The sequence below is a fragment of the Saxophila tyrrhenica genome (assembly GCF_035928015.1).
Source record: "Saxophila tyrrhenica strain CCFEE 5935 chromosome Unknown scaffold_16, whole genome shotgun sequence".
Taxonomy (NCBI): Eukaryota; Fungi; Ascomycota; class Dothideomycetes; order Mycosphaerellales; family Extremaceae; genus Saxophila; species Saxophila tyrrhenica.
Genome location: NW_027041748.1, coordinates 272,314 through 289,231, shown reverse-complemented (window position 1 = coordinate 289,231; position 16,918 = coordinate 272,314). Strand labels below are relative to the sequence as shown.

General features: G+C 57.2%; 5 protein-coding genes across 5 annotated transcripts; 3 read left to right on the top strand and 2 right to left on the bottom strand.

Moving 5' to 3' along the window:
- Nucleotides 1–826: 826 nt before the first annotated feature.
- PHM7_2 (phosphate metabolism protein 7) lies at nt 827–3,734 on the top strand (the record flags this gene model as incomplete). Its single annotated transcript, XM_064806244.1, has 4 exons — nt 827–865; nt 945–1,105; nt 1,157–2,773; nt 2,828–3,734. 4 exons carry the CDS (start codon nt 827–829, stop codon nt 3,732–3,734), a joined length of 2,724 nt encoding a protein of 907 aa, XP_064655570.1.
- Nucleotides 3,735–5,369: 1,635 nt separating this feature from the next.
- On the bottom strand, nt 5,370–7,618 carry acl1 (ATP citrate lyase subunit 1; the record flags this gene model as incomplete). The annotated part of the gene is made up of 5 exons (XM_064806243.1): nt 5,370–5,809; nt 5,863–7,148; nt 7,200–7,316; nt 7,368–7,459; nt 7,544–7,618. 5 exons carry the CDS (start codon nt 7,616–7,618, stop codon nt 5,370–5,372), a joined length of 2,010 nt encoding a protein of 669 aa, XP_064655569.1.
- A 1,320-nt stretch (nt 7,619–8,938) lies between these two features.
- acl2 (beta subunit of ATP citrate lyase) lies at nt 8,939–10,571 on the top strand (the record flags this gene model as incomplete). Its single annotated transcript, XM_064806242.1, has 4 exons — nt 8,939–8,968; nt 9,024–9,434; nt 9,491–10,261; nt 10,317–10,571. 4 exons carry the CDS (start codon nt 8,939–8,941, stop codon nt 10,569–10,571), a joined length of 1,467 nt encoding a protein of 488 aa, XP_064655568.1.
- A 3,018-nt stretch (nt 10,572–13,589) lies between these two features.
- Nucleotides 13,590–14,114, bottom strand: LTR77_009012 (uncharacterized protein; the record flags this gene model as incomplete). The annotated part of the gene is made up of 2 exons (XM_064806241.1): nt 13,590–13,833; nt 13,936–14,114. The coding sequence occupies 2 exons, from the start codon at nt 14,112–14,114 to the stop codon at nt 13,590–13,592; spliced, it is 423 nt and encodes a 140-aa protein (XP_064655567.1).
- A 782-nt stretch (nt 14,115–14,896) lies between these two features.
- Nucleotides 14,897–16,787, top strand: LTR77_009011 (uncharacterized protein; the record flags this gene model as incomplete). The annotated part of the gene is made up of 2 exons (XM_064806240.1): nt 14,897–15,343; nt 15,402–16,787. The coding sequence occupies 2 exons, from the start codon at nt 14,897–14,899 to the stop codon at nt 16,785–16,787; spliced, it is 1,833 nt and encodes a 610-aa protein (XP_064655566.1).
- Nucleotides 16,788–16,918: the final 131 nt, after the last annotated feature.

Genomic DNA, 16,918 nt, shown 5'->3' with positions numbered 1-16,918 from the left:
GGTGTCTGCATGACGCCGTCTCGCACAACTTCCACGCTTGCGCGCCGTATCGTACAGTGACACTCCGGCGCAGGCGTACAGCAGGAACAGATCTCAAGCGTGCTCCCACATCAACACAGGCCCCACAAGTATCCTGCGAAGCAAGAACAGTAGCAGTAGTATACAGTAGTGGTATACAACATCAGGACATCGCATGCGAAAGGATTCGATGAAGTCTGCAGGTCGATAGACGAGATGAGGCTCGACAAGGAGCCGCCGACGATCCAGATTCTCAATGCTCGCACCGCCACACCGTCTCACCCCTGCTCTGCGCAACCACCCCCCCGTCACTTATCCCTGACGCTGCCCGGTTTCTGGGCTCGCTTCAGATTTTCTGCTATGCGTTGCTGTGGCTTTCACATGAAAGTCTCAGCTGAACACCGTGGACATTGGTGTTCGCATGCACCAGCTCTTTCGGGAGTCTACCCATACCGCTGCGCACAACAAGGAGGTTATATAGCTAAACACTCCCGTCGTTACCGCATATAGCACCAGAAGTATTGGAAGGCGGTTGAAGCAATTTAAAAGCGCCTACGATCACCCTGTCTCCCTGTGCCGATGGCTGCTGGGTGACGCAAAGTGGAAGATCGATCGCTGTCTCCAAGCGCGCTAACGCGTTGCCCAATCCACCACTTTCGATACAGAGATAGCTGCATTTGTTTGCCCGACCTCCCTTCTCTGCCGTCGTTGCGAGGACCACACCTACCCCCATTCCTACGGCCGCATCGAGGGCCCCAACAGCTCGAGGAGAGGTCCCGAGAGTCGGCAGAGCTCAGAGGAGCGCACAATGGCCGAGATGGCGGCAGAGCTCTTCGCCCGGCAGGTGGTGAGTTCGCACTAGCAGACATGCATACGGTGAAGCATGTTTGCGCTCCGCGGCGGGCAGCTACTGACTGCATCTGTAGGACCAGAGTCAGGACGATAACATTGGTTCGGCGACCGAAGGACCGGAGAGCAGCTCTTCCGCTTCGCAGTTGCTGTCGACGCTTGCGCCTGTTGCTCTGTTCGCGCTGGTGTGGTTGATTCTGTTCCTGATCTTCAGGAAGTGGTTTGCGCGCAACTACAGGTGAGGTCTACAGGTCGCGGAAGATGGGACGGAACTGATGTGAGGGTACAGACCGCGAACATTCCTGGGCAGTCTTCGACCGAACGAGCGATCGCCGAACATCTCTGAGAGCTTCTTCGGATGGATAAAGGAATTTTATGCCATACCAGACACATGGATCCTCAACCACCATACCCTCGATGGGTACCTCTTCCTGCGGTTCCTGAAGATGGCGGTGGTGTGCTGCATCGTGGGCTGCCTCATCACATGGCCCGTCCTTTTCCCTATCAACATCACGGGCGGAGGAGGGAACAAGCAGCTTGACATGCTGACCTTCGCCAATGTGACGAACAACTATTACAAGCTGTTCGCTCACGCCGGATGCGCCATCCTCTTCTTCAGCTTCGTTCTTGCGATGATTACGCGGGAGTCGATTTACTTTATCAACCTGCGCCAGGCCTACCTCCTTTCGCCCTTCTATACGAGCCGCATGTCGTCACGCACTGTGTTGTACTCATCTGTGCCGGACGACTATCTGGACAAGGCACGTCTGAGGGCAATGCTTGGGCCGCAAGTCCGCCGCATCTGGTTTGCTTCGGAAACGAAAGAGCTGGAAGAGAAGGTGGATGAGCGCGACAAGGCTGCCATGAAGCTGGAAGGCGCCGAGACGAAACTCATCCAGACCGCCAACGGCGCACGTATTAAGTCCGAGAAGAAGGGCGAAGGCCCAATGGCAGACGAGAGCGGCACAGGACTACTCGCAAGCCGGTACTTGAGCCCTAAGAAGCGCCCAACGCACCGGTTGAAGCCATTGATCGGAAAAAAGGTCGACACGATTGACTGGTGCCGCTCGGAGCTCAGGAGACTAATCCCTGAAGTTGACCGCATGCAGGCCGACCACAAGGCTGACCGATGCAAGAAGCTCAACTCGGTGTTTGTCGAATTCGAGACGCTTGCTGATGCTCAGGCCGCCTATCAGAGCTTGACGCATCACAAAGTCTTGCAGATGGCTCCGCGATTCACTGGCATGAGCCCGAGCGAGATCATCTGGGGAAATCTCAAGATCAAGTGGTATGAGCGCGGTGTCCGCTTCACGTTAACCCTTGCGCTTGTCGTTGCCTTGATCATCTTCTGGTCGATCCCTGTGGCATTTGTCGGTGCCATCTCCAACGTTGACAAGCTTGTTGGACCGAATGGCTACATTCCGCAGCTAAACTTCATTGTCACTGTCCTACCTAAGCCGATCCTCGGTGTGGTCACCGGCCTTCTGCCGGTTATCCTGCTAGCAGTCCTGATGGCTCTACTACCAATCTTCCTCCGGCTGATGGCAAGAATCGGCGGCGACCCAACGACAAGCGAAGTCGAGCTCACAGTCCAGAACTACTACTTCGCCTTTCAGGTCGTCCAGGTCTTCCTCGTGGCCACCTTGGGATCTGCTGCTTCTGCTGTCGTGGAGACGGTGGCCGACAACCCCACCGATGTGACGACGCTGCTGGCTCAGAAAATCCCGCTGGCCAACAACTTCTACCTCTGCTATTTCATTCTGCAAGGTCTGGGTGTGGTGTCGTCCGTCATGCTCGGTCTGGTGGGTTTGGTGCTGTTCATGGTGCTTGGAAAGCTCCTCGACAAGACGCCGCGGAAGATGTACAAGCGTTGGATTTCGTTGTCGGACATCGGCTGGGGCACGCTGTAAGTGACATCGTCCACACGGACAATCGAGATGACGGCTAACCCTCTGCATAGCTTCCCGGTCTACACTAACCTCTTTGTCATCGCCATCTGCTACGCCGCCATTGCTCCTCTCGTCCTCGGTTTCGCGGCGATAGGTCTTTATTTCTTCTATTTCGCCTACCGCTACAACCTGATGTTCGTCTCAAACTCCAACATCGATACCAAAGGCCGCATCTACCCCCGCGCCCTGCAACAACTCTTCGTCGGTCTCTACGTCGCCGAGCTCTGCCTTATTGGCCTCTTCGCCATCGCTACCAGAACCAGTGTGGTCGCTCTCGGCCCCATGATCCTAATGATCCTCTTCCTCGTCTTCACCGCCCTCTACCAAATGGCGCTCAACAATGCCCTCACACCCCTCCTCACCTACCTCCCCAAATCCATGGACGCCGAAGAACGCCGTCTCCTCAGCGAAGAGCAGGAACACCGCGGCTTCCACCACCCCCACGGCGCCCACCGCATGGAGGACGGCAGCAACTCCTACGCCCTCGACGCCGCCTACAGCTCCTCCCGCGACACCGAGAAACCCCTCCCCTCCGCGCCAGGAAGCGAAGGTTTCTCCAGCACCAATACCGGCGTCAATGCCCCTCCGCATAAAAAACCGAACATGCTCACCAAATTCCTGCGCCCGGACAAGTACACCGACTACGCCACCATGCGCCGGCTCGTGCCCAAAGACGTCGAGATCGAATACTCCCCTTGGACAGAGGAGAACGCGTATTTCCACCCGGCGATCACGAACCTCACGCCTTTGCTGTGGGTGCCGCGGGATCCCGTGGGGATTTCGCGGCAGGAGTGCGGGTTGACGGGCGGGGTGATTCCGATTACGGATGAGGGCGCGTATTTGGATGAGAAGAATAAGGTGGTGTGGGATGCGCAGGATGGGCGGCCGCCGATTTACGAGGAGAAGGTTTATTATTGATCTGAATGATGGAGTGGCGGGGTGGCGGGGTAGAGTGGGCGGAAATGGGGGCGATGAGAGTTGGCTGTGATGGCTTATTGATTGCGGGGAATGCATGTGTGCTTTTTGACAGGGCCGTGTTGTTGGGCTTTGAGATACCATACCCCCTTGGCAACAGTTACATTAGCGTGTGATTAGACAGTGTCCAACTGAACATAAATGTAATATCAACACTGCTTCACACTCTCGTCCAGTCAGCCCGACCGTGTCATGCCTTCTCAGTAGCCTGTATTGACCGTCAAGTCCGCGGCACAACACTTTTGAGTATGCTTATGCTGGAAGGCATGAGGAGCTCGACTTTCTCTCTTCGAGGCGCTCTGAAAGTAGTACGTTCAGTGACTTTGCATTTCTCGACAAGCTGTCGGTGCTACTAACCTAGTGCCATGTCCATAAGGCGCATGCCCTCCGTACGCCGCGCTGTTTGCAAGACTGCCCGCTCGTGGTGCCTTTGACGCTGGTTTGAACCGCTGTGCGCGTAGGGCGCCGACCGTCTGCGAGTCTTGAGATGTCCTCCACCACTTTTCCGCCTCATGCTTGAAATCGTGTCCTGCCTCTTGTCTCTGCCGCCATTTCGTGCTCCTCGCTCACTCCCCCATACTAACATCCCCATTACTCCTCCCCCCCTTCCTCTGCGAAATCCACAACACATTGTTGCACCTGCCGTCCTCATTAGCCCCTCACCCTATCTCTCCCCTCACCCTTTCCCCCCCCATCTCCCCTCCCCCATCTCTTGTCCTCTTGTAGGATGGTTGTAATGAGAACGTACCGTATCAACACCTGCCCCAACCCCCCGGTACTCTTCCCCTCCACCCACTCCTCGGCCCCGCTGAGCTGGAGGTTCATATAACTGTCCACCGAAACAAGGCGGCCCGTGTACTCGGTGTGGCCCCATTTGAGGCGGATGAGGACTTCGTCGTTGACGCTGTACATTCACAAGATGGCGGGTTAGTAAGAGGTGGAGCAGGCACAAGCGCAGTCGCCGCATCAAGGGAGGTGGGGAGAGAAAGAGGAGGACGTACAGCGACTGCAGCATCGGCCGTGGATTGAGAGGGACGAACTGTGCTTCCCGTTAGCCAACGCCTTCAAAACCTCCAAACCTCAAATCTTCAAGCCTCCAAGCCTCCACTGCTGACGGTAGTGGTGGTGGGTGTGGGGTGGTAGGGTGCGCGTACCGAAGACATGATCGCTCAGTGGGTAGTACTCTTGTCGTGGGTGTTGTCGGCGTGCGGTCAAGAAGAGCTGTTGTAAAGAGTGCTGTCGCGAGCCGCAAAAGTCTCAAGCCGCAGAGCTGCAAAGACCCGACAGATGAAGCTAGGGCTTGGCGCACGTGACGCTCTACAATTCACCCCTCGCAGTTTGACAGTGAGGCCAGCAAGGACGAAGGAGACATGCAGTGAAGCCAAAGGAAGACAGTGCGGCAGCGTATGAGTACAAGCATCCCATTCAGCCCATTTCTATGATACTGCATACTGCTCCCTGTACTCCTTCCCATCATCCATGATCACACATCGCTTGTCGCATACCCGTAGCCTCCACCCCTCAGCCTTCTCATACTCCATGAACCCCATCCACCACCCTCCTCACAGTACCTTCCCTCTACTTCAAGTTCACCTCCACACGCCCCTCCGTCCCGGGCGCCCCACCCTTCCCCAGCTCCGGAAGCAAATACGTAATATCATCCCACGGATGCCTGTACAGCCCCGTCCGCAACCTCTTCTGATCCAAATAATGCGCAATCAAGCCGATACTCCTGCCGAGCACAAACAGCCCGTTCAGCACACCGTTGCGCAGATAATCCTCCGCCTCTTCCGCGCTGAAAGCGCCGCAGTTGCGCAGCAGGTCGACGAAGCAGACGGCGACGCAGCCGTCGACGTTGAGGATCAGGTTGTCCTTTTTGGACGTGGTGACGGTCTCGACGGCGATGGCGTAGTCGAGGAGTTTGGTCGAGGGGAAGTTCTTTTGGCAGAACTCTTTGACGAGCGTGACGCGGAGGTCGGGGTTGTTGCGGGATTTGACACGGTGGCCGATGCCGGGGACTATTTCAAGGTTAGCAAAGTGCTTCAGACAGTGCAGGTGGGTATATGCGTACTCAGCTTGTTCTCCTTCCTCATGGTGTCGACGAAATCACGCGGGCTCATGCCCTTGTCGTACGCCGAGGTGAACTCCTCAGCAGCACCATCCAGAGCACCACCGAAGCGCGAGCCGATGGTAAGCAGACCAGACACCAGCGCTGAGATCAAGTCCTTGCCGGCACGAGTGGTGATGATGGTGTTCATGGCACCAGACACCGCGGGACCGTGGTCAGCAGTGAGCATGAGCACCATCTCCAAGAACTTGCCCGCGTAATCGGGCAGACGGCGACGGAACCACAGCAGAGACATGACACCGCCGATACCGACGTTCTCCTTGAAGACGTCCGTGATTGGGATGCCGGCGTACAGAAGCTCCTGGCCACGGTCGTCGGAAATGGTGGAGATGAAGGCGGCTGGCTTACGGATGAGACCGAGTTCCTGAGCCCACGAGTAGTCGATCGGAATCTTTGGAACAGCTGGCTCGGCTGAAGGCTTGATCTGGCCAGACTTGGTCATCTTCTGGTAGACCTGAGAGAGTACCTCAGGGAGCTCCTCGAAGGTGTCTGGGACGAAGATGCCGGCATCCTTCATGCTCTTGTTCTTCATGTTGGCAGTCTCAAGCTGGGAGTTGGCGAACGAGCCGGCGTGGCCGAACTGCACCTCGGTCTTAAGCATACCGGCGACGGTTCCAATGGCCCAGGCGACGATTGGCTTGGTGATGGTGCCGTTCTTGACTGCCTCAATGACGCGGTACTCCTCAACCCCACCGACTTCACCAAGAAGCACAAGGATCTTGCACTCCGGGTCTGCCTGGTAACGAAGGAGATGGTCGATGAAGGTCGTGCCGGGGTATCTGTCACCGCCGATAGCCACACCCTCGTACACACCGTCGGTGGTGTTGGCGATGATGTTGTTCAGCTCGTTGGACATGCCACCAGACTTGGAGACGTAGCCGACGGAGCCCTTGCGGTAGAGCTTGGAAGCCACAATGTTGTCCATCATACCACCAGTGTTGCCGATCTTGTACGCACCCGGCTTGATGCCACCGACCGTCGCCGGGCCGATGATGGTGATGCCCTTCTGCTTGGCCACGTGCAGGATCTCACGCGCCCGCCTCTCCGGGACACCTTCTGCGATGATGGCGATCGACTTGACCTGAGGGAACTCCATGAGCTCCATGGTGGAGGAGTAGACGGAGCGGGAGGAGGCGAAGTTAACGACGGTGTCGACGTCGCTGTGCTTGGCCATGGCCTTTTCGGTGGATTGGTAGACGGGGAGGAGGGTCTCGGAGGTGCCCCAGTACCTAGAAGTATGTCAGTCTGCAATCGGGCCATGTGAACGCAGAGCTTCTCACATCTTGGAGACATATTGTCCGCCGAATGTGTAGATGATGCCTGCCACTGAAGGGGTCTTGCGCTTGCAGATGAAGTCAAAGTCAAGCATGCCCTGGACGGCTCGTGTTTGTAGACCGCTGTTATCGCTGTCAGCAGTGTTTCCTCCGTATCTTTGCGGGGTGACCTACTAGACGAAACATCTTGTCTTGGGGTGGAAGAGCATGTGTTCGGGGGTAGGGCTGAGGGATCTCGATGGCGCTGAGAAGCGCTTGATGTTGTCCTGTTCACTCCTATCAGCTGCTGCTTCTCCGAGAGCTGACGTCCTCCCAATGTCTGAGGAGGTATCCTGGCAGCTCGCACTCACCTCTGCGGAGAGAGAATTTGATCGTGCGCCGTTCATGCTGGTGGATGTGCCATTGGGCACTGGAGCTGGTGCCATTGTCGCTATCTAGATGCTCTTGTTCGTGTGGTTCAAAATGCGGTTTGAGGGTGAGGTCTGTCGGGGCCCAAAATGTCAGAAACAGCAACGTCGTTTGGGAGAGCTCCAGCCGCAAGTTTGATTTTTGGTGGGCTGCTCTTCCTTCTCTTCGAAGACGAGTTCTACTTACATTATGGGTGTAGTTCACAAGACAGAGGATATAGTTCAAGCAGACGAGTTACAGGAAAATGGAGGATGCAGCAGTGACGAGGCGGTCAAGTTGCGGCTTCTCTTGGGAAAAAGCGTTGGCCGTATTAGCGACTGATGAGCGCTGCAGCTGAGGACCCTGACACCATCAAGATCTCCGCCATCCGAGCGCCGCAGGCCGATGCCAACATGGTGGTACGATTGTACATCACCGTTTTTAGTTCTTGTTGGATACGTGGGTGCGATGCGCGGGCCCCAATGGGTGACATCTACATGGACTCCTTGCGATACATGTCTACAACGTTGCTGGCATTGGAGCGATTGCTGACGAGTTGAGGGCTGTAGTCGATATATGTATTGCTGACCTCACGTGCTCGTTTGCCTGTCTTGATGTCTACACTGATCTCCTGCTGTTGCTATAACCACGTCGACTGCTCCAGTGGGCTGAGGGCGGTCCATGCTGTCCTGTCCATACGGCAACGTGTCTATTGCATCTCGAATTTATCGAACGATTGTCTCCCCAAAATTAAACTCGGTGAAGGCCAAACCGGTCGTTCCTGCATATTCCCCGGCGCACTAACGACTCCCAGCAGCCCCAGCGGGCAAAGGTACATCACTCAACCACTGTCAACAAGCTTTGCGTAGAGGGTGGCCTTGTCGTGTGCCATCAGCTTTGCCTCAGCTCCAGCGTCTTTGAGACTTTGCCATACCATCCAACACCTTTCCACAATTTTTGATATATCAGCCTCGCGACTGTTCAGCTGCTCAATCCTTCGACGTAAGTAAAGTCCCCCGGATTTGCTTTATTTAGCCCGCCGGAAGGGTCCAAGAAAAAGTTCGGAGGCCGACAGTCACTGGCGCAACGAGCTGCAACAACGGGAAGAAGCTGAAAACGAGGAGAACCACATACCCTACTCCATTGCAGCCACAGGAAGTGCGAACAATCTTGGAAGAAGAAAAGCAGCAGCGACGATCTGGTACGGTGAACGATTCCAGCGGCACCATCTCAGCTTTCCAGCACACCGCATATCGGCTCCGGACTTCTTGTGTCCTGTTTCTGCTTTTGCGAGAAGGTCCATTGCAACTGCTTACACGCACTGAACAGTCTCTTGAAACCACAAATACAACCACAACATGTCTGCGAAGGCCATCTCAGAAGCTGATGTGAGTATACCTCGTTCTGAGCCCAATGGCATAAGCACAAGCTGACAACACCCAGGGCAAAGCCGTCCTGAACTACCACCTCACCCGCGCTCCTCTCATCAAGCCATCTCCTCTTCCTCCGCAATCCACACACAACCCTCCCGCCAAGCTCGCAACCATCCACTTCGAAGACGGTGACGATGTCCGAGGCGTGCTCGACGCCGCAGAAGCCACATACCCCTTCCTCCTCCAGTCCGGCGCAAAGTTTGTCGCGAAGCCAGATCAGTTGATCAAGCGGCGAGGCAAGTCGGGTCTGCTGAAGCTCAATGCTACGTGGCCAGAGGCGAAGGAGTGGATTGAGGCGAGGGCGAACAAAGTGCAGAAGGTGGAGCATATTGATGGTGTGCTGAGGAACTTTTTGGTGGAGCCGTTTGTGCCGCATCCGCAGGAGACGGAGTATTACATTAACATCAACTCTGTTCGCGAGGTGAGTGGCACAAGCACAACAATACAGCTCAAGCAGCAGCTAATGGGTATGCACAGGGCGACTGGATCCTCTTCTACCACGAGGGCGGTGTTGAGGTCGGTGATGTCGACGCCAAAGCCGAGAAGATGCTCGTCCCCGTGGACCTGAGCCAATACCCCAGCAACGAGGAGATCGCCGCCAGCCTGCTCAAGAACGTGCCCAAGGGCGTGCACCCCGTCCTCATCGACTTCATCTCCCGCCTCTACGCCGTCTACGTCGACTGTCAGTTCACCTACCTCGAGATCAACCCGCTCGTCGTCATCCCGAACAAGGAGGTCACCTCTGCAGAAGTCTACTTCCTGGATCTGGCGGCCAAGCTCGATCAGACGGCCGAGTTCGAGTGCGGTGTCAAGTGGGCTATTGCTCGTGCACCTGCTCAGCTCGGCATGCCTGTCGCGCCCGCTGGTCAAGGCTCGAAGGTCACCATCGACGCTGGCCCACCAATGGAGTTCCCAGCGCCTTTCGGTCGTGAGATGAGCAAGGAGGAGGCCTACATCGCTGAAATGGACGCAAAGACTGGTGCCTCGCTCAAGCTCACCATTCTGAACAGCAGCGGTCGTGTCTGGACTTTGGTTGCTGGTGGTGGTGCGTCCGTTGTCTATGCCGACGCCATTGCCTCTGCTGGCTTCGCTTCTGAGCTCGCCAACTACGGCGAGTACTCTGGTGCCCCCACCGAGACGCAGACCTTCCACTACGCCCGCACTGTGCTCGATCTCATGCTTCGCGCGCCGATGCACCCTGACGGCAAGGTCTTGTTCATCGGCGGCGGTATTGCCAACTTCACGAACGTGAGTAACACCACATACAAACTTTTCTACATAACAACGCTAATGATGACCCTAGGTCGCCTCCACCTTCAAAGGCGTCATCCGCGCCATCCGCGAAGTCGCGCCCCTCCTCAACGAGCACAAGGTGAAGATCTGGGTCCGTCGCGCCGGGCCCAACTACCAGGAGGGTTTGAAGAACATCAAGGCTGTCGGTCAGGAGCTGGGCTTGTCGATGAGAGTGTTTGGGCCGGAGATGCATGTTTCGGGTATCGTGCCGTTGGCGCTCGTGCCCGGGAAGTGGAATGAGAGTATTAAGGAGTTTGAGGGTTAGATGGGGAGATCGAGAGAGGACGCGGGATGGGAGGGCTAGAGGCGTGGGGGAGTATATAGAGGGATGATGTGATGGCTGGACGCTCGACGCTTGTGTGCAGAGAGTATGGATGTATCAACGTGAAGGCAAATCATACCGTCTGCTTCCTTTTCACGAAAAGCTCACCCTTCTCATTCTCTGGTCGATCACGTGCCCTCGCGTTCCTTGGCAGGGTCCAACGCGTCTCCCGTCATCTCCAACTCCAAATCTCCCGCTCCACCACACCTTTCACCCCCATCCCCGGGCGTCTCAGACGTTCAACCCCTCCCCTCTCACCACACAGCTCAGTTCTACACTAACCAGACCTCCAGCTCCCAAGACCCACCACACCACCAACGAAAAAACCCGTCGCGAATCCACCCCTTCGACCGCGTTAGCATCCCGCCGCATCCTCTCAGAAAGATATCAAGACAGAACAGAATCACAGCACACACCCTCCCTACAGTTCCCCCGAGCGCCCATTGCCTGATTCTGAAGGAGCGATCCTGAGGGAGAGGGATGCCTGTTGAAAGATGGGCCGGTCCTTGCATCGTTGACGCCTGAAGCTGCGTGCTGGAGCTTATCGTCATGATATGGTGACGGCGCGCGTGTGGAAGGGGGGAAAGCGGTCCAAAGGAGTCGGATGGGTTGTTTCTCGGTGGGGGGCTTAACCCTAAGCGATTTCTCTCCGGTAGTCTTGTCTTGTCTTCTTGCAAGACAAGAACAAGCAGTGTCACGGTTTCGGAAACGAAAAGCAGCCCGCCCCTCCCTACTAGCACGCCCCCCCTCGTACCCAGGCCTGCGGGAGCGGTGCCCGGGGAGCGGGGAGGTAGCGAAAGGGTTGGTGCTTGGGGGAATACGAGTCCGGCCGTCGAAACTCTTGCTCTCGGAGACGAGAGGGGGGGAGTAGGCGGGTGTAATACGGTGGCCTCATGCGTCGGTTTGGTAAGACTCCTCGTCGAGGGCGCGCGTCGAGGCTCGCTGGCTGGATTCTTTGAAAGTGCTCTGGTCGTTATGGATAGCTTGGATGTGTTTTGTTGTTTGGGGGGTAACGGGAGAGGGGGGGAGGGGTGGTGTCGGGCCCCTTTTGTTGAAAGGCGGCGCTGAGGATCTTCATATGCTGTGGTAGAAGGAACGGTGTGGTGGGTGAGTGAGGGGTGTGGCTGCTATGCTGGAGGCCGTGGTGTTTGCTCCGAGGGAGGGCCAGGACGAGAGGCATGAAGCACTTCAGTGTGCCTGCTGCGGGTGCAGAGGGCTTTGGTTTGGGGGTGTGGTTGAAAAGGCGGCGGGAAGAGCATGACGGTGTCCTTCGGGACTCGAGCCTACGAACGGATTGTGGAGGCCGAGACGCTTCTTCTACTGGCTTTCGATCCACACTCGCCCGAATCATGCCACGCTTCGCCGTGCATGTAGCGAGGTGGTCAAGCGCACACACCGAAGCGTCCACCCCCCACGGTCTTTCACACAACGGCACGTCATCAGCTCCCGCCCCCCGTCGTCCTTGCCAACCACTCCTCCATCATGCCCGAAACCTCGCAGCAGTTGTCTCGTACACTCACCCTGCCCTCAGCACCACGGCACACGGCTCCAGTCCGCACTTTCGCCCGCCCCTGACCTCCACCGCGAGACACCCACTCCAGACCCCGCGGCGAGGACGTCCTGCATACCACCTCATATACGTTCCGCTGCCCTTATTTAGGGGTTAGAAAGCTCCAACCCGCCCTCCAACCCATCCCTTTAACAAAGACAGAGCCCCCAAGCCCGCGCCGCAGCATGTTGCTAAAGGCGTGGTTCGCCAAAGGGCGTTTGTCTGATCAGTCGTGTTAATCATCTCCGCCCTCTTTTCCTCTCTCTCTCGTTCTTGGGCGATGGGGGAGGAGGGGGTGGGTGGATGAGCGCCGGAACCAAAACATGAAATACTCGCACCCTTTTCGATTGTGAAGGGGGGTGGCGGTGTTACCTCACTTACCTCAAAAGAGGAGTGAGATGGCGGGCGGTTTTTGAAGACGTACTTTGTCCGCTGCGCGTCCATGGGGACGAACTGCCTCCTACCTCTCTCCTTCTGCCTTTTTTGGTGTAGGTGGGAGGTGGGATGGAATCTAAAGACTTGTCTCACGGGGCAGTGCTGAATCACAAACGGAGAGGATGGCTCATCAGTCTTCGATGAGTTTCCTGCACAAGCGGGGTCTGGGATGCTGATGCCGGTTGGTGCAGATGGTGAAGCGACGGGGTGGGGTTGTGGGTGAGGGAGGAGCTGGAGGGAGGACGGTTGTTTGTTTGAGCTGGTGGGGGATGAAGGGAGTGGGATGAAGCGGTTCTGTGGACGCTGGGCTTCGGACTTGCGCTGGATGTTCAGGGGACGCGGCTCAGCAAGCTCGAGGGAAGGCACGCTTCATGGGTTTACGGCGGCAGACTCCGAGACGACCACGTTCTCGCCTCCCTCGTGGCGCTCGACTTCGCGGTGGGAGTACGGTGGATGCAGTCCAGGCTTCCGGATCACGGATATCGAGCGCGGGACCTCTACGAGTGCTCAAAGCTTTGGCTTGTCCGCTGCTCGTTGTCTGCCGGTCGCTTTTGGCTGTGTCTGCTGTGCTCTCCCTTGCGGTGTTGAATTTCTGGGGGTTGGTGGGCGTGGTGCGTTGAGGACGGGTCTGCGCAACGTGGCTCTGGTGCTGGATCTGGGGTTTGATGGGCTGGCTGGAACTTGGGTTGAAGGTGTGAGGGTGCGAGGACCGGTTGAAGTGGGATTGATTGGTGGTGGTGGTGCTGTCTCCTGATCCTGGGAAGGGGAGGGGGATGGCACGGAATTGTTTTCTTTTATAAGTCTCCCCTTTGCTGTGGAATTTGGAGAGAAAGGGTTGGCTAACTACACTCCCAGCTTGCCTAACCCCTTCCTCCACCGCCGGGACGTGATGAGGCCTGATCAGCCCAGCGCAACCGCCGCTTTAACCAGCACGACCCTCCAGCTCCACCCTCCCCAACCCTCAGCCGGATCCCAAGTCAACCCAACGCCATGGCCGCCCGCACCAACACGACAAACGACCAAACAACCTGCGCATTATGCAGCACACTGCGCAGATAACTCCAGTTCTGGCTCGTGACGCTGAGGTAGCTCCACGTGTAGGCGGCGCGGAGCAGCAGGCCGCCGATTGCGAAAGATGTGGTGCCAACGAGGGAGCTGGTCTGGGCTTCGACGAACAGCCCGCCCAGGACGGCGGCGGCGAAGAGGGGCATGTTCTCGAGACTATTCACATGACAGCGCTCCGCGCGCTCGAACCTAACCCCCGCAACGTCTGTTAGCTTGTCTCTCAGACGTGAGATATTGATGGAGAAAGGGGAGGTTTACGCAGCATAGTCTTTGGGGGAAAGGCGTTTCTTGAGGAGTTCCTGGTTGCGCGCCCCGTTCGGACTGGTGTTGTCGCGCTCGGTCATGATGGAGGCTCCAGGCCCGAAGATGGCGTAGGCGTGTGGATAGGCGGCGAGGGCGTAGTAGGCGGGGAGGGAGAGGAGGGGGAGGGAGGGCATATTGATCGTTTTTGGGGGTTGGTGGTGGTGGTGGTGGTGGTGGTGATGATGGGTTTTGAGTCGGACGGGTTAGAGAGCAGGCACTGTTTTTGAGGGGGGATGGTAGAGTCTATTTGTATTGCATCTACATCTCATTTATCATGCTTCCGCGTTCGCTCTGGGGAGGAATGCGTTATTGTATAGGGCAGGCTATCTTGCCTTGCCTGTTGTGGTGCTCGGGGCCATTGACGTCGAGCGGCGCGGGTGCGGCTTTCTTCCGGGACGCCGGCGTGGTTCGTGGTTCAAGGTTCCCAGCCTTCTGATTTATTGTTCTGGTGGTGTAACCAACGCTAACGGACAGTGATGATCAAAGATGCTGTTGGAGAATGGGGATTCACGGACGAGTGTGTGCTCGATCGTGAGGGATGCAGCTTACACATCCGCTACATGTATTCAAGGTCCAGTCGGCCGTCTTCGCAGTGAATCTGACAGCCAGCTCCTCTCCGCCTCCACCCCACCTCACTTGGCTTTCCTGTCCTCTCTCGGCGGCACAAGGCACTTCACCCCAGCCCCTTCATGCAGGCCCAGCTGCGGGCAGACGTCTTGGTCCTGCAGACACTTCCGGCTATCATGCACCTCCCACAAGCTTGTGATGCGGTGCCTGATAAGAGCTCTCTTTCGCCGAGGGCAGAGCTCTTTTGTAGTCCTTCAGCTCCCTCAGGTAGGTGGTCTGTTGTTCGTACGTCTCGTCTGGCTACAGGAGGAAGAGCGGCTCCCGTTGTCGCATTGCAGAGGCTACCACCATGCTCCACTCCATACTCCCCCTCCTCACTTTCCTCCTCCCCACCGTCACCGCCCAATCCGACGCCCGCTACACCGTCTGGGCCAGCGTCATCTTCTCCCGCACCGGCGAACGCACACCTGAAGTCCTAGGCTCCGAACCGGTCACTCTCACCTCAGTGGGCGCCCGCCAGCAAGAACTCAATGGCCACTTCTTCCGCCAGCGCTACTTCGAGTCCTTCAACAATTTCAGCACGGACAATGGCGTGGGCATCGCTCCTCTGCCGGGCATGAACCCGCAGATACCGGATGTGCAGAAGTTGTACGTACAAGCGCTGGATGAGCAGAGTTCGGTGGCGAGTGCGCAGGCCTTCTTGCAGGGGCTGTATCCGCCGGTGAGCTTTAGCGGGAATGCGAGTGAGGTGCAGGCGATGGTGGATCCGAGTGGGAGGGTGGCTAATGGGTCTTATGTGAGTTGCTTCTGGAGTTGGGATGGGAGAGAGCAGGCGTTGATTGATGATCTTGCAGGTGGACCCTCCGCTAGGCGGTTACAGATATGCTCAGGTACACACTTCTGGCCAGTACGACCCGGAGTTTGTGTACGTGGGAGGGAGCTTGCAATGCCCGGCGTTCGTGGAACAGGTGGAGGAGTACATCGCTACGCCAGACTTCGCAGACGTGCAAGCTGCAACTTTGCCCGTCTATCAGAAGATTGGTCCAGCCTTCCTGGGCGGTGTACTATCCGAAGACAAATGGGGCTTCGTCAACGCATACGCCATCTACGACTACCTCAGCTACCAAAACGCGCACAACACCACCGCCAGCGACCTCTTCGCCAGCGACGAGTACACCGACCCAGACACCGGCGCCAGCTACATCGACACCCTGCGCTCCTACGCCAACCAACAGCAATACGCATGGTTCGGCAATCTCTACGCCGAGAACCCGATAACCGGCACTGGCTTCGAGAACGACGTCAAAGGCAGCATCTCGACCATCGCCGGCAATACGCTCGCCGCCAAAATGCTTAACCAGCTGCAGACTGCCATCATCTACGGCGGGGAATACTACCAACTCAGCCTCCTGTTCGGCGACTATGAGCCCCTACTCTCGCTGTTCGCGCTCACCAGCCTGCCATCCCTTGACTCCGACTTCTACGGCATCCCGGATTTCGGGTCTGTAGCTGTCTTCGAGCTCTTTTCTATCGTCGAACCAGGCACGGTCGAGTTTCCAGACGTAGAAGATCTCTGGGTCCGGTTTTACTTCCGCAACGGCACGGATATCAATCAGCCATACCGGGCGTACTCCTTATTCAACTACGGACCGGATACGATGGAGCTAAAGTGGACGGACTTCCAAGAAGAGATGCTGAAGATTGTAGTGGGAGATATCGGACAATGGTGCCAACAATGCGGCGCTAGTTACTCCGGCTCCGACCGCATCTTCTGCTCCTACTGGAACGCCTCCGACTCCCTCGACGCCGTATCCACCTCAAGCTCCTCCGGCTCCAGCGGCCTGAGCCCAGCCGTCTCCGGCGTCATCGGCGCCATCATCGCCCTCGTCATCGCCGGCCTGATCTTCGCCCTCCTCATGCTGCTGGCGGGCGTGCGCTTCCACCGCGTCAAGAGCCATAAGTCTGAACTCGGCGGGTTTAAGGGGAGTCAGAAACTCGCTTCGGATAAGGATCTGACGCTGCCGAAGGGGGGAGCGGTTGTGGGTGCGACCGTGGTGGAGACGCCGGGGAGTCCGGTGGTGGGGGGCCATGAGAGGGTGGGGAGTTGGGAGTTGAAGGGCGGTGGGATGCCGAATATTGCGGAGCCGCGGCCGGCGAGTGTGAGGAGGGCGAGTTGGGAGGACGATGATGTTGGGGAGGGGCCTTTTAGGGACCCGGTGAAGGCGGATGAGAGGGTGTAGGCGTTGGTGGGAGTTGGCGGACCGAACGAAGAGATGACTTGGCTTGATGAGATAAGATGAGATGACGGAGAAAATGAGGATGAAGCATTGAATATACGCACGATACCCAATCTACCACGTTACCACCCCCT